The 24,731-nt window shown below is 40.1% G+C and overlaps 1 protein-coding gene across 1 annotated transcript in view; it reads right to left on the reverse strand.

The window, feature by feature from the left end:
* The window catches only part of LOC146573678 (integrin alpha-5-like), a 52,234-nt gene that overhangs the window by 22,128 nt on the left and 5,375 nt on the right, over positions 1–24,731 (reverse strand). The window contains exons 2-18 of the mRNA XM_085272981.1: positions 22,095–22,219; positions 20,143–20,243; positions 19,533–19,656; positions 18,986–19,047; positions 18,775–18,820; positions 18,492–18,617; positions 17,419–17,463; positions 17,188–17,231; positions 17,016–17,072; positions 13,236–13,288; positions 11,267–11,475; positions 9,555–9,746; positions 9,417–9,462; positions 9,226–9,339; positions 6,168–6,223; positions 5,525–5,682; positions 1,322–1,459 (exon numbers count right to left, since the gene is read on the reverse strand). Of these exons, the coding sequence (XP_085129107.1) occupies positions 1,322–1,459; positions 5,525–5,682; positions 6,168–6,223; positions 9,226–9,339; positions 9,417–9,462; positions 9,555–9,746; positions 11,267–11,475; positions 13,236–13,288; positions 17,016–17,072; positions 17,188–17,231; positions 17,419–17,463; positions 18,492–18,617; positions 18,775–18,820; positions 18,986–19,047; positions 19,533–19,656; positions 20,143–20,243; positions 22,095–22,219 (1,696 nt within the window). The remainder of the gene's footprint in view (positions 1–1,321; positions 1,460–5,524; positions 5,683–6,167; positions 6,224–9,225; positions 9,340–9,416; positions 9,463–9,554; positions 9,747–11,266; positions 11,476–13,235; positions 13,289–17,015; positions 17,073–17,187; positions 17,232–17,418; positions 17,464–18,491; positions 18,618–18,774; positions 18,821–18,985; positions 19,048–19,532; positions 19,657–20,142; positions 20,244–22,094; positions 22,220–24,731) is intronic.

A 24,731-nucleotide genomic window follows, 5' to 3' on the forward strand; every position in this document is an offset into this window, starting at 1 on the left:
GTCCTCAGTGTGTATATATAGTTCTGTCCTTCCCCACAGACAGACACATAGTCCCTCTAAGCATCTGTCTATCTTCCCTCTTGCTCTTTCAGTTTTTCCTGGAACTCTTGGATTTCTGCTGTGTGCTAAATTTGGTGTTTTTGCTTTTAAGCCAGACTTCAAGGTTAATTTTTTCTTATCAGTCTGCTTTGCATCCTTCCTTTGGGTCGTTCACTCTACAAAGTTGACAGAAAAAGAGGAGAAAATAGGTGGGACAGATGCCATGTTCACAAAAACAAAGTGCAAAAAACAGACTTTGCAAGTAAATATGCGGCACACATGAAGCATACAATCTCCACTGAAGCTTTCATTGCAAGATTTAAATAAATGTGCACAGGTGAGGCTCGACCATCATGTTTGGGAAGGTTTTGGTAAGGTTAAATTAGGAAGGAGGGTGCTGGTAGTGCATTTGTTTATCCATAAGTAAATGATATACTTTTTGTATCGTGCTGTTAATGGCAGGAGCACATACAATCCTCTGCACAATGGCTAGTTAACTCAGGAAGTGGTCCTAGTAACCAACACCACATGCTAGAAAGTCCGGGAAAGGTGTCCAGCAGACAGTCAGATAACTTCCAGACCACAACACGGGTTTCATTTTAGAAAGATGGTTGAATTGTAAGGCAATGTCTTTGCTGAAGTAATCATTAAAAATCCAGTGTTTTCAAAGAAACTGCACTAAAATTATTGTCACCAATAATTTTGGGTAAGCTGAGGCTCCTCTCGCCTTTTTAATAGTGCAGGATATGGAGAAACTGTAATCCGCCATAAAATTGCTCCACAGCTTGCTGTAGAAGCATCCAGCTGCAGCCTTGCAAACCAAGTTCATGACACCACCACCCTCACCATTACACTAACTTTAACCCTATGCATGACACACCCACTTCCCTACAGCACAGCTGCAATCAGATATATGTGGTTTGTGTTGCCCACTTTCTTCTGAAGTGGTTTAATGAGACCTGAAGAAATACTTTATCTCAATGACCAATTCCTAATACTCGCATTAGCAACAGAGGGTTTAAACAGGTTTTGATTTGTATTTGCTGTTTTGCTTAAAATGCCTGATGTTGTGCTTTACAGGCGCTACTGGCACCACCAAACTGTAGCATTTCGGCTTTTAATTGCGAGAATAACATTATTATTATTATTATTATTAATAATAATAGGCAACATCTTCAAACTGCTTGTTTAACTCTACCATCCCTGCATCTGTTTCTACATGCATACAACAGTGTATTGTCACAGCGTTTTGCATTATCCTATCATTAGATGATGTACATACCTTCTGCTTTATGAGCTGTTCTGTCTCGTAATTGAGGATAGGTCTGAGGCCATGTTGGTCTAGCGGGGCCTGTGGATCCAAACTGAAATTAAGGCTGATGTAAATGGGGGACAGTTTATCCCGAAATTCTTCCTCAGGCTGAAAGAGAGAAAGAAACAACTGCATTAGAAGCTGAGAAATCTGTATATTTAAATAAAAGAAAGCTACCAAGTGCGATTTCTGAAAATAAGAACAGATTTTACAGCAAAAACTGGCCTACATTACTTTTTCATTGTAGTAACTAATGTCTGGTGTGGCTCACTCTGACTTCTTAGCACACCCGTCTCCTTAGTGAACCAGTCCCATGGATCTGATGACTGAACCATCCCTTAATTATACTGCTACAGGCTCAAGTTCTTTTGCTCTCAGTCTTGCTATTCTCTCATTTTTTCCTCTTTCCCTTGACCCCCAAACATTTGCCTCAAACAGCCGACCTTCCCTGAACCTGGTTATGCCGAAGTGTCTTTTCCTGTTGAATGGGAGTTCTTCTTTCCCACCATCACCAAGTTCTTGCTCATAAGGGATTGTCAGTCGGACTGTTGGTTATCTTATACTATAAGACTTATAGTATAAAGCACTTTGAGGCAACTGTTGTTCTGAATTGGCACTATGCAAAAACATAAATTGTGTGAGTGAAATCAGTTTTAGTAGATGCAGATTGATTGTTTTTTTTACTTCTTTTAGAGTATTTATAGGATATATGTAAGTTAAGGATCTTTACCTGACATTTACAATAACTCCCTGCAAGCTAAACTCCACAAAACTTGTGCTGAGAAGGAAAAAAATACCAGTGCTACTGCTAGCTAGCTTTTAGGTTAGCTAACAAAATACCAGTGATACTGTTAGCTAGCTTTTAGTTTGGCTAATGGGGGATTCAAACCTGTATTCGCTTATTGTGAAGGATTCTGGGTATACAACATATGCAGTCATTCAAATGACCAACAGCTTGATGTGGTTGATGGTGTCTATAAGTGGATGATTTTAATTTTGATTTTGAAAGGTGGATGAAGCAAGAAGCATGAAAAACCCCCACAAAGAATTAAAATTAAAACAGCATGAAACACACAGAAAAGTGGCTTTCAGTGCACCTATTTTTATCACTTGGTTTCACTTCAGCTCTTTGTATGAAAAATCAGTCAGCAAAGCTATGTGTAGGACAAAGGTACAACTGTGATTGAGCCCCAAAACTGTTGATCAGAGAACAACAAATTGGTTTGTTTCTGGTTAAGGGGTTAAAGGAGAGGCTGGCAATATCAACTTATTATGCACTGAGGTAAAGTCAATATAACCAGAGGTTATAATGCACACAACTGATGAACTGACCCAAATTGCTAAGCTAAATTGAAAGGGATTTTGATATTATAACAGCAGTGATATAACAAGTTAGTTTTTAAAGTAATATTACCTTTAAAATGGCCTGAGTGTGTTTAAAGTTAATAACATGTTGCCTGAATTCCCTTTGCATAAACACAATGATGTGGCTCTTTTAAAGAAAGAGTACAGAGTACACAGACAGATAAGTGCTGACTGACATGAGTGCATGTTTGTCAGTTTCTACTCTGGTCTCTTATCCTGTCAGAGACCAAAGTGCTCTGCTCATTATATCTAACAGTGAACATCCACACGTATGACATAAGCGCCTTTGTCAGGCACAATCTTTGATCAGGTCACCACTAAGTGATGAGAGGATTGGTACTGAAGCAGTTTCACCTCACGTAGCACTTCAAACAGCAATTTCAAACCCTGTTATTAGGAAATGACTTCAACCTCGGTATTAGCCGAAAGTTAAGTGCATTCACCTGGTTCTGCAGGTGCAAACCAGTCTCTGATTAGACGGCTCCAATGAAAAGCAGCAGGGCTGGAGTCGTTTCCAAACATTAAGAAGTAGAAAATTTGCAAAAATTATTAAAAGCATACTTATGAAATGGTTGGTCTGAAGAATAAGGGCTGTTTGCACAATTACTTTCATGTTTGTAAATGATATGTGCTTGTTCTCCTGCCCAGATGACAGCATGAAATATGAGCGACTATTTGCAGGCTTATTATCATAGTTCTGCCTGAAAGTACATTTCTGTCCCTGCGTGTGTTTATATCTGAAAATTGCTGGGTGTACTTATCATTATAGCCAATATCTCCTCACCAAAATGCAATTTACATATCTTTTAGCCTTTAAATTATTAAATGTTTTTCATTCCTTACAAAAGATCTGCAAAGCTCATGAATGATTCAGATTCACTGTTTATGTTAACTTTTGTTAGATATGTTGTCCTTTTTTAATGTTTTTTATATGTTAACTATGGTACCAACTTTCAGTATGTACATGCATAAGAAATACTGATCAGTAATCTTACTAGTGGTTGTCATAAAACACGTGTCATTTTTTTCTCTCCCTCTTTTTTTGTGGTACAAATTGACAGGAAATGTGGTGAAAGAGATCAGGGGAACGGCATGCGCCAAAGCTCCAGATGACCATCTGAACTAGTTGTATTTGATGAGAAACTAGAATGAGACTCAAGAGAAAGATTCAGAAAGGTAAGAGAAAGAGCTTGAGGTCTTTCTTGCTTTATATTGTTGTCACAGAATAAAAATTAAGTTTTTGTTGCTGAATTATTCGGTTCATGGATGTATTTCACTGCATTTTTGTACTTTTCAGAGGCTCCAAATCAAGTTATGAATGCTTTATAAGCAATCATGCTAATTATTTAGCTTCATTCATTTCTTATTCATTGAGGAGCACCTCATGTTACAGTCACACAGTGGCTGGACACAGCAGCACAACCAAAACTATTGTGACAGAGTACAAAGAACTTGCAGTCTTGTTGCTGATGAACAGCAGCTCTGTGAACATTAGCAGTCAGTTGTGCTACGGTGATAAAACAGTTTTAAGATTGAGTAAGTTGGTTATCAGTTTGCAACTGAAGTTGGCGTTTACTCACAAACTGTGATAATATGATGAGTTACAGTTATTTATATTCCCAAAATCGATCGTGTTTCTCTTTCACGGCAGGGAAAAGGCTCGTTGCTACCACCTTTTTACCCCTCCTGGATAACATGATATAATTTACATGATATCATGATATCACGGGGCACTAAGATTTCTAACTGGTTGTAAACCTTTAACACATCACTGTACTTTCTGTTCTCTGGCTGACTGCTTCCCACTGGCCTTACACAGGATGGCTCATTGGTATAATTTTATCTATAAATCTATTTGTGGTTTACTCCCCTCTTATTTATCAGACTCTTACAGAACTTGGAAAGAAGGCATTCTCGTTTTCTGCCCAGTCCTCATTGGATGCATTACAGAAGGACTCGCAGCTCTCTCAGTTGCAGATTTAAAAAAATGAAAAAATTACCTTGTAAAATCATCACTATGGGAACTTGTTCCTCTTTTTGAAATGACTGTGTAAACATTAGGCTATTCTTTGTTGTCGTAATTTTAATATGTCTGTCTGAAACAGGTCTCTCTTGTAAATGAGACCTTGAGTCTCAGTGGGACTGCCTGTATAAATAAAGGTCAAATAAAAAAAATAAATACAAATATGGTAAAAATCAGAAATACTTTCCCATCTTGTAAATCTGTTATCATCTACATATACAGAAATTCATATTAAGCAGAACTTCACATTAACTACTTTGAAACAGAAATGAAGACTTTTCTCCAGAAATAATGACATGGGCGCTCAGAAATGTCTCTTTTATACAGGAATGTAACCAGTTAAGTGAAGTACCCTATTACAAAGAGATCTGTGCAGTGCAGACTGCAACTGCAACATGTTATTTGCAAGCCTTTGCCAATGGAGAACCTGAACGTGATTGCAATCAGACCACAACAGTTTGGAGACAGGTTGCTTCCTGTGCAATTCCTTTGACATGAAAAGTGGCTACCCAGTAACTGAGGGTATTGTATGTTCAACCTCTAGGCGACCAGTTGGTTTGCAGCTATTTCCCCTCAAAAGCATTCAGTGGAATCATTGGGCAATTTTTCCTAGTCACAAGGGGGACTAGGAAAAAAAATAGGAGAAGTCCTATATCTTCTCTAGTTTGACTAGATAAATAAATTCTACCTGACCAAAACAAAAGGTTTGCTAAAAAAAAATCAAATGGAAAACATTCGCTCAAACTGCTTGACCTCAAGGTGCAAACACAGCTTGTGTGACTGACCCGCAGATAGATATTGCTGTTGTGACACAGGGGCTTTCTGTTGGTGAGGTTAAAGGTCTTCACTAGGCTGGGCTGCTGGCTGTCCAGGAACAGAGTCCTCCTGATAGACTCCTTCTGCTTCTGCTTCCCACTGTCCAACTGCACCTCTGCCACGAAGCCTTAAAAAAATGTATGACACACACATCTATGTTTCACACAAATATGCCAATTGGTGCAAAGCACATACACGAACGCATATGTGCTCAGCCGTCTGTGTTTGCCTGGCCACATGCAAACACACACATATGCAGGAGTAAATATTATTATGGCAAACAGCCTTTGTGTGCTATTTTGTTCTATGTACAGAAACATAGAGAGCATTGCTGCAGACCACATGACAACAACTATGCAGAGAACAGAGACAATACACACCCACTCACTTCAAATAAACACACACGCACTTTTCTAAACTGCCGGAGCCCACCAAGTTACCCCGTGTTTACACGATTGTTCTTTTATCTTGATCTTAACTGCCAAATTGACCACAGTGAGGGCTAGCATACTTGTGGCTGCACAAAGAAAGCAAGGTAATGGGGACCATCTGTGCGTTTGTGTGTGCATGTGTGTGTGTGTGTGTGTGTGTGTGTGTGTGTGTGTGCCTCACCTAGATGAGAGGGGAGGTGCTTCCCATTAGCCAGCAGGCAGAAAGTGATGCTGACGCTGGAGGTTTAAGACAGACACAAATATTTTTTAAAAATTAGCATGCAGAGCTAGCATGGATGTCTTGACTTTATTTGAGCCGTAGCTCTGTCTTCCTCAGAAAATATCCCCTATTCATAGATTTATTGTTTTGGGGTTTTTTCCCTGCACTAAGACAGTGTGCATTAAGCATCTACAGTATGCCTCTATCAGGCAGCTGTTCAGTAAATAAAGTGAATAATTATGGTTCTTCTCTTACGGAGACCAAATAAAAGGGTCCTTTGATGCTACCTGTGCTTATCCTAAGTCAAAATCAAACTGTATCATTTTTAATTGTTAATAATTCATTAAAAAAATCTAGTATTGTGCTTCTTAAATGAGAAATAGCAGAAAAAGTGTGAGAACCAGTGTATCTAAATTGATGCTGTGCAATAAATTCAGATACAGATTAGAAGGGCCAAATTCAGTCTAAGACTGTTTGCAACCTTCTGAAGACCAAATTCTGCAGAAAGTAATCTGATGACAGAAAGTACTCCCTCTCTTAAAGTTTAGGATTGTATGTATTAAGCAATAATTTAAAAAAACTTATCTGATTCTTAGCAGGTCTTAAAATTAGGAAAATTCAACCTCAGATGAACCATGAGAAGATGTTTGGTCATAATGCACAGCACCACATTTATAGAGAACATCTCATAGAACTGCAGCACCACCAAGCACATTGTTGAGTTGAGCATGAACTAGTCTGTACACCAAAGTATTCTAGAGTCAAATGTGAGGCCGTCTGTCTGACAACCAAAGTCTGGCCAAAATCGGGTCATGGAACGATCAACGATCGCAAGCACAGCAGCAAATCTACAACAGAACGGCTGAAAAAGAAGAGAGTCAAGGTGTTACAGTGGTCCACTCAAAGTCCAGACCTCAAACTGGCCAAGATGGTGTGGTAGGACCTTAAGAGAACTGCACATAAACAGATGCCCGCAAACCTCAATGAACTGAAGCAACATTGTAAAGTAGAGTGGGCAAAGATTCCACCACAATGATGCGAAACTAGGTCATACGGAAAATGATTACCTAAAGTTATTGCTGCTAAAGGTGGCTCTAGACACAGGTGGATTTAAGTTTTTACACACTGCATTTGAGCTTTTTAAAAAAAAAAAAATAATAAAATAGTTTAGTGTTGTTGTTTTGCTTTTATATTTGCCTAACTTTAGAACCTGCTAAGTACAAGATGTTTGTTATTATTACCTCACTATATAACCGTAGAACTGAAATACGGTAGATTTTCTGTGTGCCGTGACTGTAACATTATACTGGACAAAGCAGAAGGTGTGATGGGAAACGATGCTCACAGAGGGAAATGGATGGTTGGATTAACCAGTTAAAACAAGAAGATCCACTGCTCCGCTCCTGCAGTCAGCAGGGGTGGCAGATTGGTAGAGATCAGAATAAAACACTGGAATGCTCCAGTCTATGTTTATGCAACATCCCCAGACAGCTTTCAATTAGATACGAAAATGTTGTCAGTTTGATCTGATTCTAAATTAATTCCAGCCATCCTTGGTCATTTACTTGCATTTAAACCAAAATAAACACTGACTCTAAATGTGCTGGAATAATAACACAAAGTCAGCACTTAACAATTACACTATGTGCTTGAATGGTGCACATAAAAGCACAGGAAACAAGCTGTGTAAATCTGTTTGGCGACACCTGGGAGCTGCTTGGCATCTCGCTGGATCATGTTCTTCAGATGTTTTCAGGAGTTTTGTCATTTCGTGAGATCTACTTCTCCTCTGATTGTACACAGATTTATTTATCCTCTCTAGGCAAACTTGTGATTTGTAAGTTTGGGTTATGTTTGACTTCACCCTCACAGACATGGTTAGGCACAATTCATCTCAGCTGGACACATGACCAGCTGATATGCAACATCACCACGTTCTACAATCCTACTCCCACTGCTTACTCTAAAGTCTTTCACTGCAACCCCCAACCAGTCGCAGCAGATGGCCCCGCTCCTCCCTGAGCCTAGTTCTGCTGAAGGTTTCTTCCTGTTAAAAAGGAGTTTTTCCTTCCCACTGTCACCATGTGTTTGCTCATAGGGGATTGTCTGATTGTTGGGGTTGTCTCTGTATTATCGTAGGGTCCTTACCTTAAAATATAAAATGCCTTGTGCAGAACCAAGAGCAAAAAGAGCTACAGTCTAACACCTCAGACACCTGAGCTTTATTCCTCAGAATTATAACACATAAAAGTGAGGGAATTTAAGTGAAAAGTAAAAATTCTTGTCATGTTTAATATTAGCTGTTGTAACTATGGAAACACATGAAAGGTCCCTTTTAGGAGCTCTAGCTTTGAAATGCACACACGTACATGAATGAACATCGTGTTCATTCATTCCATAAAACTTACAAGCCTTTTCCAACCTTTTCAAAGCCTCCGTCTCCTTCCCAACTCTCTTTTCATTCCTCCATGTAGCTACTCCACCTTTCTCCCACCTCCCCATCTTCTCCTCTCTCCCTCTGTTTCCGTTTTGTTTCCACGGCAGCAAAAAATACAGCAATAAGCATGAAAACAAGACTCGCTTGTATCAACATCAGAGTCAGATACAAAGACACCAGGCAGCTTGGCAAACACCCCACAACAGCATTTAAAGGTTCCACACTGAATCCGATGGTTAAAGTGAACTTGTGGAAAGAGCTTTATTGGGACTGAAAGCTGGGAGAATTTTACTCCTTGTTTTTCCACTGATTCTAAGAATACTCTGTGTTCAGAGGAGGAAACTGGCAAACATGAAGTCATTTGACATTCTCTTGAGGTAAAGTACTGACTAAGATGTGTGTTACATAATTTAGGAGATGCTCCATAACCTCAGAGAACTCTTGAGTTGCTCTTAAACTTTTTTGGTAGACCATTAAAGAAACTTCCACTACAGCGGTGAGTGCCAAAGGCTCGATCACACTGTGTATAATCCACCTATTAATAAGCATATGTTTCGAACTCTGAACAGGAAAATACCTTACCAAGACACAGAAAGACTTTTATTCCCTGTGGTCAGCATGCAGTGCTTCTCCTCCTGGTTGAACATGGTCGGCTGTACTGTGAGAGACGCGCTGGCGTTCACTATTGGCCGAGCTCTGATTGCAGACACGAGACAAGAATGAGTAGAATGGTCTGCATGATTGTGATTACGTTACTAAAAGTTTAAACATACCTGTAGAGGACAGCTTTATCTACCCCAAAAGCACCGACAATCAGGTCTGCGAGAAGAGGAAAGTGACTTAAATCAATAAATGAAATGAAACAAAGAAGAAGCGTTGATAGAGATCTGTTGGAGCCTTTTCTGCAATACCTGGGTACCCGTTTTGATCTAGATCTCTGTTGCCTCGCACAGTAAAGCCAAAACTGGCCGGGAAAGAGCTGAAAGCCCACTGGCCCGAGAGCATCTGAGTGGGGGTGTCCTTCAGTCCTCCAACATGACCGTTGTAGATGAAAACCGACCCCTGCTGGTCGTCTCCTCCGTACGGACAGCCGATAGCCACGTCTGATCGTAAACAGCAACAAGACTTTGTTAACTACATGTATATTATTATGCAAGGCAGCACAACGCACTTATATTCCTTCAACAACAAAATAATGAAGAACAATTGTTCTAGGACTGACAGTTGTTTTTCAAGGAGCAGACTTCAGTCATTTGCTGTGTTTATTGGTTATTTACATTGTTAGACTTTGGCTGAATCTTGAATGAATGAAGTGTAGACTCTGTCAGTGTGTCTGTTAGCTCAGCCAAGTTATCATTCACATTTGGAAAAGCATCTGAGGCCGTTTAAACGAGTGCTGAAACATGAAATCAGTCACTACACCCTTTCCCTTATACTGACTCAGTCATGTAGGAAATAAACAAACAAAACATTTGGCTCTTTATGCTGCGCAAATGTGAGGATTTGCTTTTCCCTGTTTATATGATTGGCACTTTTCACCCTTTTCTCTATCTTTTTATAGCATGAAACAACCAAAGAAGAAACTCATTAGACAAATGGACACTTGAATGCAGATCTGTATGAAAGAAACTACTTCATGGGACAGAAACCAAATCTAAAAAAACAAACTGAGTGCAGTATTATTTCTGGTAGGCAACAAAGTTCACCTCAGCCAGCACTCCCAACAGATCTGCTAATCTGCCAGCCCACAGACAGTTGAGCTGGTACACTTCTTAATTGCACACAAGAGGGCCACTTTTGGCTAAAGGCTTCACCACAGCAAGTAGCTCTGCAGGTTTTGTTTCAGAAACATTTTCATTTATATTTGACAACGCCAAAGGCTTTTGTGTCTCTAGTTAGAACTGAACCAGGAACCTTCTGCTTGCCAAGAAAACCACTACACTACACTCTCATGTCATATTGCCAAAATCTCATATAGTGGCTCCTTTAAGGGTGCTTTAGCATTGATCCTGTTTCCTTTGCAACCCACCTTTACCCCAGATTATCAATTTCATGCTATTTCTGACTTAATCAAGGTTATGTCTTTTGTCAGTTAGGCCTTTTCTGTTTCTGCAGCTCTCCCATCACGTATGCCTGGAATTTCAGGGAGGAACAAGAACAGAGCCATGCATCTGAAAATAAATGACTCCAGATGGAAAAATAATCTTACTTTAACTAACGTGGTCTCAAAAGAAAAGGTGGCATGGTGGTGAATGATGCCTCAAATTTAAAAAAAGCCTTCCTTTTTCTCCAGATGCACTAGTTTCCTCCCACAGTCCAAAGACGTGCATGTTAGGTTCAACAATGCGCCTGTGAGGCTGTCTGTATCTACTGTATGTGTTAATGGTATAATGAACTGGAAACTTGTCAAGGGTTTAACTCTCCCTCTACACCAGGCTCCAGTTTCCCTGCACCCCTAAGCTGTGTAAGTGGTTAAGACAATGGGTGGATTTTCCAATAGAATTACATAGTAAGTTATAGTAAAGTATGTTCAGAAATGGGGTTATGACCTATAGTGTAACAACTGAGTTATTTTGTCTCGTTCTGGTCTATGTTCAGCACATTCTCTATGATGCAAATTTACCATTGAAACCATCTTGGTTGAGGTCACCCAACGGGGCCAGAGAGGTGCCAAACCGGCTGAAGGCCTGAAGACCCAGGAGGTGAGACTGACTTGGTTCCAGCTCCAGAGGACCCCTCTGTAGATACACATACACTTTTCCCAACTCCTCCAGACGCCCGTTAGACCCCCGATGCATGAACAGCGGCGCTCCCACCACCAGGTCATCCAGACTGGAGTTATGGGCAAAAAGCAAATTAAGAAGCTTTATTCTTTCCCCATGAAGACAACAGGAAGACCCTGTACCCTCAATAACACCTCAATATACAGGGTGGGCCATTTATATGGATACACCGTAATAAAATGGGAATGGTTGGTGATATTAAAGTCCTGTTTGTGGCACATTAGTATATGTGAGGGGGCAAACTCCTCAAGATGGGTGGTGACCATGGTGGCCATTTAGAAGTCGGCCATCTTGGATACAACTTTTGTTTTTTTCAATTGGAAGAGGGCCATGTGACACATCAAACTTATCGGTAATGTCACAAGAAAAACAATGGTGTGCTTGGTTTCAACATAACTTTATTCTTTCATGAGTTATTTACAAGTTTCTGACCACTTATAAAATGTGTTCAATGTGCTGCCCATTGTGTTGGATTGTCAATGCAATCCTCTTCTCCACCCTGTATATCAATAAAGAGTTGTTTTGATGACCAGTAAACTGTATAGGCAGAGATCACCCTGATTAACGTCTGATGCACCCCAATAATTTTGTTCTGGAAGCAGGTCTGACAGAAACCACTCAGTTTAGAAAAGAGTAACAATAGTTACCCTTGTACATAAATTAATTACCAGAAAATCCATTGTTTTTTTAAATTTAAAGAAAGAAACTTGTTGTAATGTATGAGTTTTAATTTGCATCATATTTGCTACATCCGATATTTTTTGTAATTGCAGTTGTTTAAAAGGTGTTGTGGAATTTGGGGGTTTTCAGAGGAAAAGCACACTTGGCTTCACAGGGTTAAATGAGGACAGGATGAGAAAATTAGGACATTAACACAGACAATAAGATACAAAGAGTCTAATTTGAGTCAAAGCCACATAATCAGAGAATGATTTTAGGTGCTCCCCTTTTAGTATTTGCTTTTAACACACAATGAAATGAAAAAATGCATTTTTTCATTTCAAAATGTAATCCTCTTTTTCGCTCTTATGTAAATTTAGGAGTTTGCAGCATTGTGACTCAGCTTGAGATTAACGTAATCAAATGTGATTTGCGGTGACTAGCTAAAAGGGCAACTCATATAAAACTGCACTGACTGTTAGCTAGCGCAGATAGCTGATTTTTGCGTGTGTGGATTTCATCTGGAAATAATAAAGTCTGCCACTACATTTACATTTGAGCTTTCTCGCTAAGCCACGACTACTTCTCTCACAGTCCAACCATAGATTTGATTTAAATGCCTGTTGTATTCAGTTTCATTTAGCACTATGTCACACTACAGTTGCTAAATATGGCCTAACTGCCCTTTCACTGTGACTTCCAGTAACATTAACATTCTGGAAAAGCCTCTTATTCTACACAGATACTGTACAGTGTGTTGAGTCCTTTGAGTGAGGTTAACACTGTATGTGACATCATGACTGAAAGTGTAGAGCGGAACAAAGAAGGGTGTGAGCTTTAGAACGTTCTCAGGGTTTAACTTGCTACATTGTGACTCTTCTACTAGTAAATGTTGAAATTCTAAAAGAAGAAGGGAGTGAGGAAGTGAGAATGGCAAAAAAACTCATTGCACAGAACAAGAATACTCTCGGGGGGAAATTTTAATGACACATTAGAAAGCATGAGTAATTGAACCACTGTGGGAAATGTCCAAAAGTCACACTGTTGACCTCTGTTTCAATTGTTTTTAGTTTCTTGTTTTAGCTGATCGTATCTCTCCCATTTCATCACTCACTGCTGATATTTTGTGCCACCATGACAGTCGCTTACCCGTCGCTGTTGATGTCAGTGGTTGCCACTGCGTAGCCAAAGTAGGACCCCATCTGGAATGCATTACAAACAAGACCCAGTTAGCCTGTAATCATACCACAGCGCACAGATCCCTTTCTTTTCTTTCATTTTCTCTCTCTACGTTTCCTTTTTATCTTGCCACCACCACCCCCAGAAGCTTTCTTTTTCTCTCTCAATCCCACAATCCCCTGGGGTCTCCTCTTCTCTCTTTTCATGGGGTTCAGTGTTGACGCTCCTGTAAGTTCGAGTTGAGGTAGGGGGTCTGAGGATTGATAACTACAACTCCTTTAAAGCACACCCAAAGAAAATGCTTGTGGGACTTGGGCTTTCCGGTTTAATTTCATGCCATGTATGAGCATGTATGATAAATAAGGGTCACGTTACATCCTCGTTTGACTCTGATTTCAAAGTGATTTGTAGTATAGCGTCACTGAAGGGTTTCCAACACTTGAAACCTTTGTGAAAAACAACACTGAATACTAGGATTGCTTTCCCGTTGTGCACATGCAAAGCAGCTCTTAACATAAATCACTGAGGCTCAGGATAAAGTTCTAATGCAGCAATGTAAAACTCTGGCATTACTGTTTTGCCCTACACTTAAAGTCCAAGAAAACAAAATCAAGTGCTCTGGTAATGTTCTTCTGAGGTCTGGTGAGCTGTGGTGAGAACAGCAAGCTAGGAAAAGTCAACCACTGATGGCTTTTCAGTCATCAGCCACAACGTCTGGGGTTCCTTTAATAGCTCTACAAACTGCGTCAGGTTTGTAGAGATGAGGACCAGGCCACAAAGTTCTGTAACAAAGTGGCAAAAATCAAACCAATACAGCAGTGCCAAACATGTTAAAATATTCACACATTTGTGCTGCTCGTGCCTTTTGCAGTATTTTTTAAATTGAAATCAGCTAAAAAACAAACAAACTGTGAAACAGTCCAAAATGTTTGATCTCCAGTCTTGGTGAGAAAAATTCGACACACCAGTGTCTGTGTGCATTGCAACCCTACATCCAAAAAGTTTGATTCTGTTCATCTGGATGTAGCTACATCCAGATGAACAGAATCAACCTTTTGGGATTTGCCTACCTGGATGCATGCATTGAGACATTGCAACCCTACAGTTTATGGGCACAGCTTGCTAACCAGCTTGGTAGGGTTTGCCATAAAGCTGAAGCAAAAGCTTTTAAATATGAAGTCCACAAACAAATGATGGTGATGTAAATGTAGCATTGTCTGTCTTTAATTAAGAGCCTTTTTTTTTTACCCATTCATTAAAGCTGCCCTAACCTGAATGCTAATGGTAGTTTATAATTGCCCTTCACCAAAGAAGCTGTGGCTGATGAACAAAGTGGAACACCAAAAGCAGACAAGGTTAGTGACCAAAGGTTAATGAGCAACGCAGTCAAACTGCTAACTCTGAAGTTTAATTTAAACTTCTTCATTGAATCTACGTATGTAGAGCCTACAATTTAACCTACACCCACTTTGCATTTGTACATGTGACGCTGTACCGCTCTGCAACTTTGCGTCCAAGCGACCGACACTGTCGTTTTCAACAGCAAAGCAACACGACCTCTTGGAGAAAGGCTTTCTGGTGTGTTTTCACAGCTGATCTCTACATCACAGTCTGAGCACCCATAGAGAGACCAGCAACAGAGAGAGGAGCCTCATTAGCCGGGAGTTTACACCAGATCACTCTCACTATGACCTGACAGTTTATCCGGCGCCCTCCACCCTCAGATGGACACCTCTGAGCACTTACTGATGACCTCCCAGGCTGCGCCGCACAAACATAAACGCACGATTAGCCATATGCTTTACCATGAGTCCAGGTGTCACATGCTCTCGCATCAGCAAAGCCTAATGACGTAACTGGTATGTCACAACTCAAGCAATACCGTTACCTTTGTGTCACACGACAGTTTGTACAGGGAAAGAGTTTTTCGTTTCTGTTCCCCTTCTACAGTTTGTCTGTGACCCAACCCTAAAGTCAATTCAGTGTCAGAGTTCAGGGACAAGATTCAAATTTAGCTAAATTAATAAAACCAAAATGTGTGACAAAAATTGTCCTTTTCATTTACTGGTTTTAACCTACATTTTTAAGCAAATACAATAAACACAGAAGGAAAATTTATTCTGGATGTAAATGAAACATGTACTCATATTTACATTCGAGGTCAAAGGAAGGGGCTTCTGAATGCCCTCTACAAATGACTCATCACCACCCTTCAGCTTTTTCACCACTAGAGAATTGATAAATAGTATTTTAATGATAGTAAAGGGTAACGTTGTAATCTAGCACTTACATTTTCACAGGAAATTAAGTAGGTGGTTAACAGATGACATTTCACACCTTCAGCTGCACAGCGTTGAAAGTTAACATGTCAAAAATAAAGCTCAATGAGTAGCTGAGCTAAATATACCAACGTGATTAATCTGCAGAGATGGGCAGTAACGCGTTACTTGTAACGCGTTACTGTAATCTGATTACTTTTTTCAAGTAACGAGTAAAGTAAGGGATTACTATTGCAAAAACGGTAATTAGATTACCGTTACTTTCCCGTAGGAACGCTGCGTTACTGCGTTACTAAAACCGTGATTTTTTTTGCGAGAATGTCTCATGACAGTGACGTAAGCGAGTGCGCCGTTAGTGACAACAGCTGTGTGCAGGTCAACAATGGATCATATATCGAGTGCAGGAGAGAGTATGAGCGTGCAGCGTTTAAAGCGTGACCTTACTTTGAGTTTGATTCCATAAAAAGTGACAAAAACATTAGTGTCCGTTGTGCGTAGGAAGAAAACTTTTTACAGTGAAAAAAACCCCCTAAACTTCCAAGCAAGCACCGAGTGCACAACGACGTAATGGGAAACTCACAGAGAAACTCGCGGATTCATCAACTGACCGCGGCACACCTGCACCAGGGTAAACCTCCGCCTACCGCAGTCCTGCTTTACAGGTGAAAATAGAGCAACAGGACCGCTGAGTCTTTGACTTTATTTATTTCCTGCTGTGTTTTACTTGCATCTATTTGAAAGAGTGAGTGTAAACACAAAAAATATTTTATTTTATGTGCTGGAATGTGCAGAAAATAGGTTTAAATGTTAAACTAATTTATTCAAGTCAGAGAATGTTGCAGTTAATTACATTTTTGCTTGATGCATAAAGTTAAAAGATTAAAACTGATAAAACAAGTTTTAAAAAGAGACTTTTCCATTTGATTACATTTTGTATGATGAATTATGCAGAAAAAGTAGAATTGGGCTGAAAGATCTATCGCTTTATCACCTCTTCAGGTTGTAAATCGTGTTTTTAAAAAGTAACTAAGTAACTAAGTAATTAATTACTTTTGAAAATAAGTAATCAGTAAAGTAATGGAATTACTTTTTGGGGAAGTAATCAGTAATTAGTTACTGATTACTTTTTTCAAGTAACTTGACCAACACTGTTAATCTGTGGGCTTTATTTAAAGGAATTCTGTTCAGCACTGGTGCTCTTCAGCTCTGACTGACTTTAAAAATGCACATCCTGAATCAATATGCTGACCACTGTCTTGGTGTCTGCTAACTCTGGGTTTGATTAACAGCTTTTAGAAACCACGAGCTGTGCGTACTGTGACCTGCAGCTCTGACCCTGGCGTAGGCCTCTTCTCCACAGGGCAAATTCCTTCATCTCCAACCCTCCATTGCACATGCCACTTTAAATATAGGACCATACATGAAAACAGCAGTCAGGCAAAAAAAAACATCCAGTCACACTTGTACGTACCTGCTCCCCTGTCAGGTTTAGCAGAGATTTCAGATCACTTCCATTTAATATGGACACCTATATCAGAACAGCAGAGAGTTAGCTATTAAAACCTGTGCGCTGAGAACCTTCATGTTGCCTCACGTTTCCTATTTGTACTGCAAAAATCAAGAAGAACATAGGAACTCCTTACTAAACCATACAGCATGAGTCCTTTTGGAACTCCTGTGACAAAATCTGTGAAAAGAAAAGTAACAACATAATTATCAGATTTATTTTGGGAGGGGGGGTCTGAATGTTTTGGCTTCCTGAAAGGCTAATAACACCTTTCTGTTACTACACAAACACGTTTATCGAAACAAAGCAGCAATCCCCACACTCAGCCATGCATTTTGGTTCTCAGTACTGTAAATATGACCCTCACCTTCCTCACCATCCCCGCTGAACTCGCCACTAGCCACAGAGTAACCTGCAGGAGAGAGGACAGAAACAGCTTGAAGTGGTGGATACAATAAAAGTATATTTTTGCCTACATGCCTTAACCCTGTGAGGTGGAAATCATCATGACACCAACGCTAACGCTGCCCCATCAGAATATGTTGTTTTTGTGTTTTGAATTGTTCTTGTAAGTCTTGGTAACCATGGGACAAAAAAAATCATCATTCTGACTGTCGCTCATCAAAACCTTATTTCCATTTTTCTATAAGCATTAATCCGAAAAAATAATGTAACCCTTTTTATTAATCTTTGAGGTCTAAGTCGGTGGTGACCTCAGCTGTAACCCTAACTCTAACCATCAGACTAAGTCATTTTTTTAAAATACATTTTTTCACAAGCCCTGGCAGTCAGGAAACAAAGAAAATAATCCTTCTTACTTTCATACTATTTGTTCCATGCAAGCAGAACCACAGGGCTATCTGCTGGCCAATTATACACTACTTATACCACACTACACCTGTACTTAGGCAATGCTATGAATACTGTGAGGTATTAAACACAGAATGACAGCAAATAAACAATAAAAATAAATGTATTCTTGGGAAAAAAACTGCAAATAGTTTGTGATGCATTGACAAGACGTAAGCATACATGCAACATAAGGGCCCTCAAAAATTGATATGTCTTTTGAAAAATTGATTTTAAATCCCAGTTGTTTGGATTTTTGTATATATCATGTTGATTTGGCCCCCCAGAGTGTGATCTTCCGTTTGCATGTGTTTGTTTCACATCACGTTCAACGCACGGCAGGTCTTAAACATCACAGGCATTCAACTTAACTGACGACAATTCATTCCAGTAAAGCTGAAAATGTTTTTTTTATTTTGTCAAACTTCATTGTAAATTTTCAGTGTTTTGTGGGCATTGTTGATCATTCTTCTGTTACTCGAAGAATAGATATAATTATATATAGATAACAAAGACTTAAGAAAACAGACATAAAACAAAAGCTGCCCATAGGACGGGTTTATGCTGGGAATGGTAAAGGTGCTTCCTTACCCAGGTAACTGTCATCATAGCTTCCCTGCACCTGTCGGGTTTGAATCTGCCCGGCGACCGACAGCAGAAAGTAGGCAGGATAGTAGGCCTTAACAATCTCCTCTGTAGTGGCAGAGATCAGCTGACCTTCAGAACAGACCAGTAACAAAGGGTCGTGACTCGTGAGGCATGTGTATCTTGAACTTTGGTTCCCAATTATTTATCCATTCTCCATGAAGAAGAAAACAACACTGGAGGATGTGTTCTAAAACAGCCATACGGCATCACATTCCTCTCAGCTCACCTTGCCAGTAAAAGCTGCCTGGTCCTCCAAGCACAACCCTCCCATCCTGAAAAAAACACACACACAACTGAGCTGAGGAATCTGTGTGTCACCAGTTTCAAATAAACTGTGCATGTTTGGTGCACACAGTGTAATCGCCACTGCTTTGATCAGCAAAAAGAGAGAAACACTGACCATGTTCCTGCATAAAACTAGCAAACATTTCTCTTACCTTGGTGAAGTCAGCACTGAATCCCCCCTGACAATAGCCCTGTCCAGCAGGTCCATGTCTTTCTGCAGTGAGCAGCAACAAAACATATTAAATATCAATACATTTATTGAACAACAACTTCACGTTGTTCATAACATCTCTGCCAATAATGGAGTTGCAACCTTTGACATCTGTAGTTAGGGGTAGGGTGTCAATTAGATTAACTCTCTAAGGTTTAAGTTGTCATAAGAGAACCCAAACCCTGTGTAATCCAAATATATAGCTTTGTTACCAAATTGTTATCCTGAAGCTTTTCAGAAATAATCACTCTGACATGCATCAAACACAAACATAGAGTTGGAGTGGGGTTACGGTTATGGTTAGCACCTGTGATGACTTATATCATAAGGTACAATGCTAAAGTGAGTGTGTAAGACTTCATTTGAAAGGTTTAACCAACATTTTAGTACAAATCCAACGCTAACCCTAATTGTGGGTGAGCTGCTGGTCACCTGGTGGATTAAGATGTGGAATCCCCTGAAAGGTAGCTGTTGCTGCTCTAGCTTACCTGTTCGGCATGGTGCAAACTCCACAAATCTTTTGAGGTTGTCTACAGCGAGGTAGCAGGTTCCTGTAACATCGGAGAAGGGTATGTCGTGTTCAGTCCTCCAGTAGTATCTGGGAGCACAAGCCTGGAGACCAGAGAAAGAAGACTCAATAAAAAAATGTAAACTTTACTCTTAAACTTCCTTACAGTTGTTAAGCTACTAGTGCATCGAGTGTGTAACGAGACAAAAATCTGTTAAGACTCTGGACTTGCTGCCTACAGTAAGAAACTTCAATGGCCAAGTCATAGTATAGCATAAGCTGACTAGTCACTTAGCCAAACCAAATCGCCAAACAAACCAAGACGATTGTGAAGAAGTAGAAAAAAAGAGTCACTTGGCTTGTCCTGAGGTTTTGCTCCTGGTCTCTTAAGCTATTGAGTTAGCTGTTGTGTTAAAATGCAATGATAAAGTGTGCTGACCAAGCTTTACTGTTGGGTGTGAGAATGTGTTTCCGAAACCCCATATTAAAGAATTACTGACAACAAAGTCTGCACTATATGTTAACAGCTTTTCAATTAAACACATATGCCACAGGTCACTTCAGCAATCTAGCCAATGAGCTATTCTTACCAGGACGCTGCTACCATGGGCACGCACAGTAGCTCCGAACCACTGATGAGACTTGAACTCAACCTGAGTGTTCACTTCATTTATATAAAAATACCGGTCACCTGTGAAAACACAGAAGAAAACCCAAAAGATTTATAGTCACCACACAGTTTGGTTCTCAGAAAGCAGGACTAGAAGGAAACTTCAGTGATGTCAGGAGTTGCTATTTTAACTCTGATCACCGTGTTGTGTTTGACTTTTGTGCTGTCTGGGCTTCATTTGAGAGAGTTCCCCACATGTTCTTGGCTTTTTACATGGATATTTTATGGCCTTCTTCCCGGGGTCTGCAGTCTTAATCCATCCTCCATGCTATGGCAGACATCAAACAGCTCAAAAGGACTTGGACCTTGTTGTTACTGTAACCCAAACGGTCGTATTTGATTGTCAAGATGTGTTTTAAGAAGAGGCCCTGGCAATACTAAGGCACCGATGAGGAAAGGTTTGGTGGAGTGTAAGGAGAATGTGCCAAAGAGTTTTAATCTTGCAACTTCAGCAACATTACACCTCCAGATTTTTGCTTTTTCAGGGACATTCTGTTAAAATAATTAATTTGGGAAACTAAGACAGTTTTCCAAGTTCAACTGCTTTTCCTGGTCCACAAAACTTGACTCAGCTGAGCCAAGTTGCCTTTATGTCCTTTGGAGCACAGTTAAAACAAGAACCACTTCACTAAGTGGCAAATAAAAGTTGTAGAGATTTGCTATCGGACAATTTCTTGCACACGCATGCTTTTTGTCTCACACGCATAAAAAGGAACATTCAGGATCCCTGATTGCTTAACAAACCCTAACGCCTTCTGCATGCCTGAATGAGAACACTTGTCTTCAGTCCCTGTTTAAGCACTCAAATAATGTAAATTATACTTATAATGTGGCTTTAACTGTAACCTTAACCGTGGTGATTTTCTTGATATATGTTCCTGCTGTCTCTACTAGAGTGGTGACATTAAACTCTCCTGGCTGCAGTTCAGTGTGCCTGTTTGGTTAATGGAGTCTGGCCTACGTCCTCCAACACACCATTAATCCTGAGGCCTGAAATGGGAAAAGCGAGACTACTGAATGTAAATGTATGTGGTGTGCGACTGTAAGCGTGGTTTTAAGTGTTTTCTAATACACTATATCAAGTTTCCGAGACCATTTGTGTTTGTAAACATCTTGCGAGTGTATATTTATGTGCGCAGAGTTTGCACAGCCACATTTCTCGGTCTGTGCAAACCACAATTTGATATCAGCACGCAGTCGGTCGTGATAAGTTACACCCTCTGATCCTCAAACGGTGGTCCTTATCGTTTCCTGCATTTCTGATGGAGGTGATTGTTTTCCTGGCAGGGCCGGGGGAAGGCCGGGTCCTCTGGGGTCCTTGTCCCCGTAATGACTCTGCGCTAATTAAAGAGCACTCACAACACTGGGCCCCGAGTCGAGGAGAAAAATCAAAGCTCTGTGAAAACACTGCAAACGCAGCTCATTGCCCAAAATGGAAACCTTAGAGAGGGGTGGGGTTGAGGAAAGACTCAGTCACCATTAAAACTCAGGAAAGACATCAAAGGCTAGTTTCAATCAAAACACATGGCCCCTAGATCGGGCGATGGAAGATGGCAGGGAGCCGCACTCCTGACCTCAAGGTCAAGCACAGCGGCGCTTAACTGGGGGAAGCTACCCATAGCTTCTCTCAGCCACTTTAATGGCGAGGTAAAGACAGCTGTGCGTTTACTACACATTCTGTTTCAACTATTTCAAGGTACCTTTGGGGAAAGTGACATTTTAATACTGTGGAACAATATGACCTACGAGCCACTGCTGTGATTATGATGTAGGGAGAATCGTCTCCCTTGGATTTTAAATATTGAGCATGATTTTTATCTGTGCCGGTGCAAAGAAGACAACCGTTAATTTAGATTTAACGAGACACCCTACCTTGCTTGTCAAAGCTGATAATGGTGCAGTTATTTTGGCTCCACGGGCACATGTACACAGCTCCTCCTTCAGTGACGTTGGGCTGGCTGGTGTTGGCTTTCGGGGCACCGATCAAAATGTTGATGCTAGAGCAGCAGAAAAGAAAATATGACCAATTTCTGTACAGAAGCGTAATTCCAAAACTATATCTACATACATTTTTTGGTGATCTCAAGACAGTAAGAAAGTCATGAACCCTTCCTGGCTGTAGCTTCTAGACATGAACACAGAAATTATCCTTTCACTTGAGCAAGAAATCAAATATGTCCATTTCCCCAAATGCTGCACAATTCCTTTAATCAGAACTCAAATGATGACAAAGAGGAAACCAGACTCTGACAGTCTGTACTGCCGGCTATGAAAACACAGCCATAAAGATTTGAGAAGTTAGATCACATTGTTTTGTTTATAGAAGTTTGTAAAGTTCAGCACAACTGTTTCATAGAGGTATGTTAAGAACATTTAAAGAGCAATTTGTAGCTATTACCTCAGCATTCCCACCGATCCCTGCCATTACCAGTTACTTTTACACCAGATGTTAGATACAGTTACAGGACGTTGTCTGGCACTGCTAAACATAAATCTACAGACAACACCAAGACTTATAGTCATTTATCCTGCCCTCCATTTTAATGCTCTGACCCCAATCTGAATCCTAACTTTAACTCCAGGCCGAGGAAATAAAGATATGCAATTTTTTTTTCTCCCAAGTCTTTGCAACCAGGGGTGAAATTAACTGATATACATAAAAAAATGTACATTTTTTCCCAAATAAGTCCAGTTTGCCTCCAAAATTAGTAGTTTCGCCTTCTACACATTAGTCCCCATCACTGAAGGTTCACTTTATACCCCTCTGTGGTTTCTATTGGCAAACTTAAAAGGCAGTTTTTTCTGCACCTGCAATCTGCTTTGCAACCCACTTTAACCCAACTCTTCCTTTCATCCTGTGTCTGACTTAATGTCATGTATGTTGTCTGCTAAAAGCTCAGAGTGCTGCATAAGTCCCAGTCCAGCTTTGTCTATTCTGGGCTGCAGTCTTGTTTTGCTCTGCCCACCTCCAGCTTCATGTTCTCACATGAAAGGTAGAAAAAAATCCCAGAACAGAGCCTTTTTCTCCAAATATAAATTGGACCTTGGACCTATCCTGGTTATAGTTAAATTTCTGTTCTTATATTTTGTCCTACGTAGGTGACTGTGACCTGTTTGGAAATTATAGACTCAAAGTGTTGCGATGACAACACGTTGGTCCCAGAGTATTGTAGCTCTTTTTCACTTTAATGAATGGCAATCATCTTTCTCAAAGCCTTGTTTAGGTATGGTTTTAGCCTTTGATTTGTTTAGAAAGACAAAGACGTGGTCATTTGCTTTTTTGTCTTACAATGACGAGAAGCTATTTATGCAAATACAGTAACTCAGTGTTTTCACTTAGCGCACAACCATGTGGCAGCTCCTTTAGGTTAAAGAGATATAGATTTCTATCTCTCAGTTATTACTTTCGTGCTGAACGTACTTTTGCTTTGTAGCTAGAAAATTAAACAAACATTGGTGGAAAAAATGGGAGAGTAGACAAGAAGTATCCTGAGATGGTTGTGCATATTTTCATGATATACTCTGGAAATCAACAAAGCAATAACACACATTAATGTGACCTATCAAAAGCTGTTCTAAACATTTGCTTGCATGGATATAGATAAATATCATGCAAATATATACCTACACCTGTTATTCATGCAGCCTTGCTAAAAAAAAAAAAACCCAGAGCCAATGGCACAGCTTAAGACAGTGGTGACTGATGACATTAGCAGATATCAGACAGACTCTGTACTCTCCCCATCCCCCAAAATGTCTTAGGAATATTTACACGGCTGGATGAGCTTTCCTTATAAACCATTCACTCCACAGCCACTAAGGAGTGCAGAGTACAGGCTTTCAGTGGCTCACTTTTTCAAATCAGTATATAACTTTTATTCACTCTCTGAGGTGACTAAAAACACTAGAGCTACAAATCCTGAACAATAGGATGTTTATCAGTAGAATGACACTATTGAGCCCCGAAATTACAGGATTCCTTTCCTTGAACTCATGTTCAACAGGAACAGCTGCGAACAGGAAAGAAGCTCAGGAGCAGTACAACGTATAATTTTTAGTGAAAGATTTATGACCTCCATTGAATTTACTCACAGTCACATTATTCCAAAATAGGTTGTGTCCTAATGGTGGCATATTTAAACACAAAATTATATTTATTTGTGTAGTTTCACCACATCGGGTCTGTAAAATGATCCAAACAAAGAACTGGTAGAACTGCTCATGACCTACAGGCCTATTGATCCCGTGATAGGGATCAGTACTGTCTGTAGACACAACCTGATTAGCATGGTTGGGAACTGCTGACGTGCATCACAGTGCTGTCACTGTTCAGATTTTTTAAGATTTTATCAGGGTTCTTATAATAAACAGGATATGGTGTTTACATGAACTGGACCCCCATACCAAAAATCTGCTGTATTTGGTTAACATGTAAATATACTCACTGAACTCACACGTCTGCGTGTGGCCCAGAATTCCCTGAAATACTGCTCCCTTAGTGTCTTTACA

Source organism: Mchenga conophoros, linkage group LG5 (genome assembly GCF_057382185.1).
Source record: "Mchenga conophoros isolate Kocher_MC1m ecotype Shallow Benthic linkage group LG5, M_conophoros_male_GT1.1, whole genome shotgun sequence".
Taxonomy (NCBI): Eukaryota; Metazoa; Chordata; class Actinopteri; order Cichliformes; family Cichlidae; genus Mchenga; species Mchenga conophoros.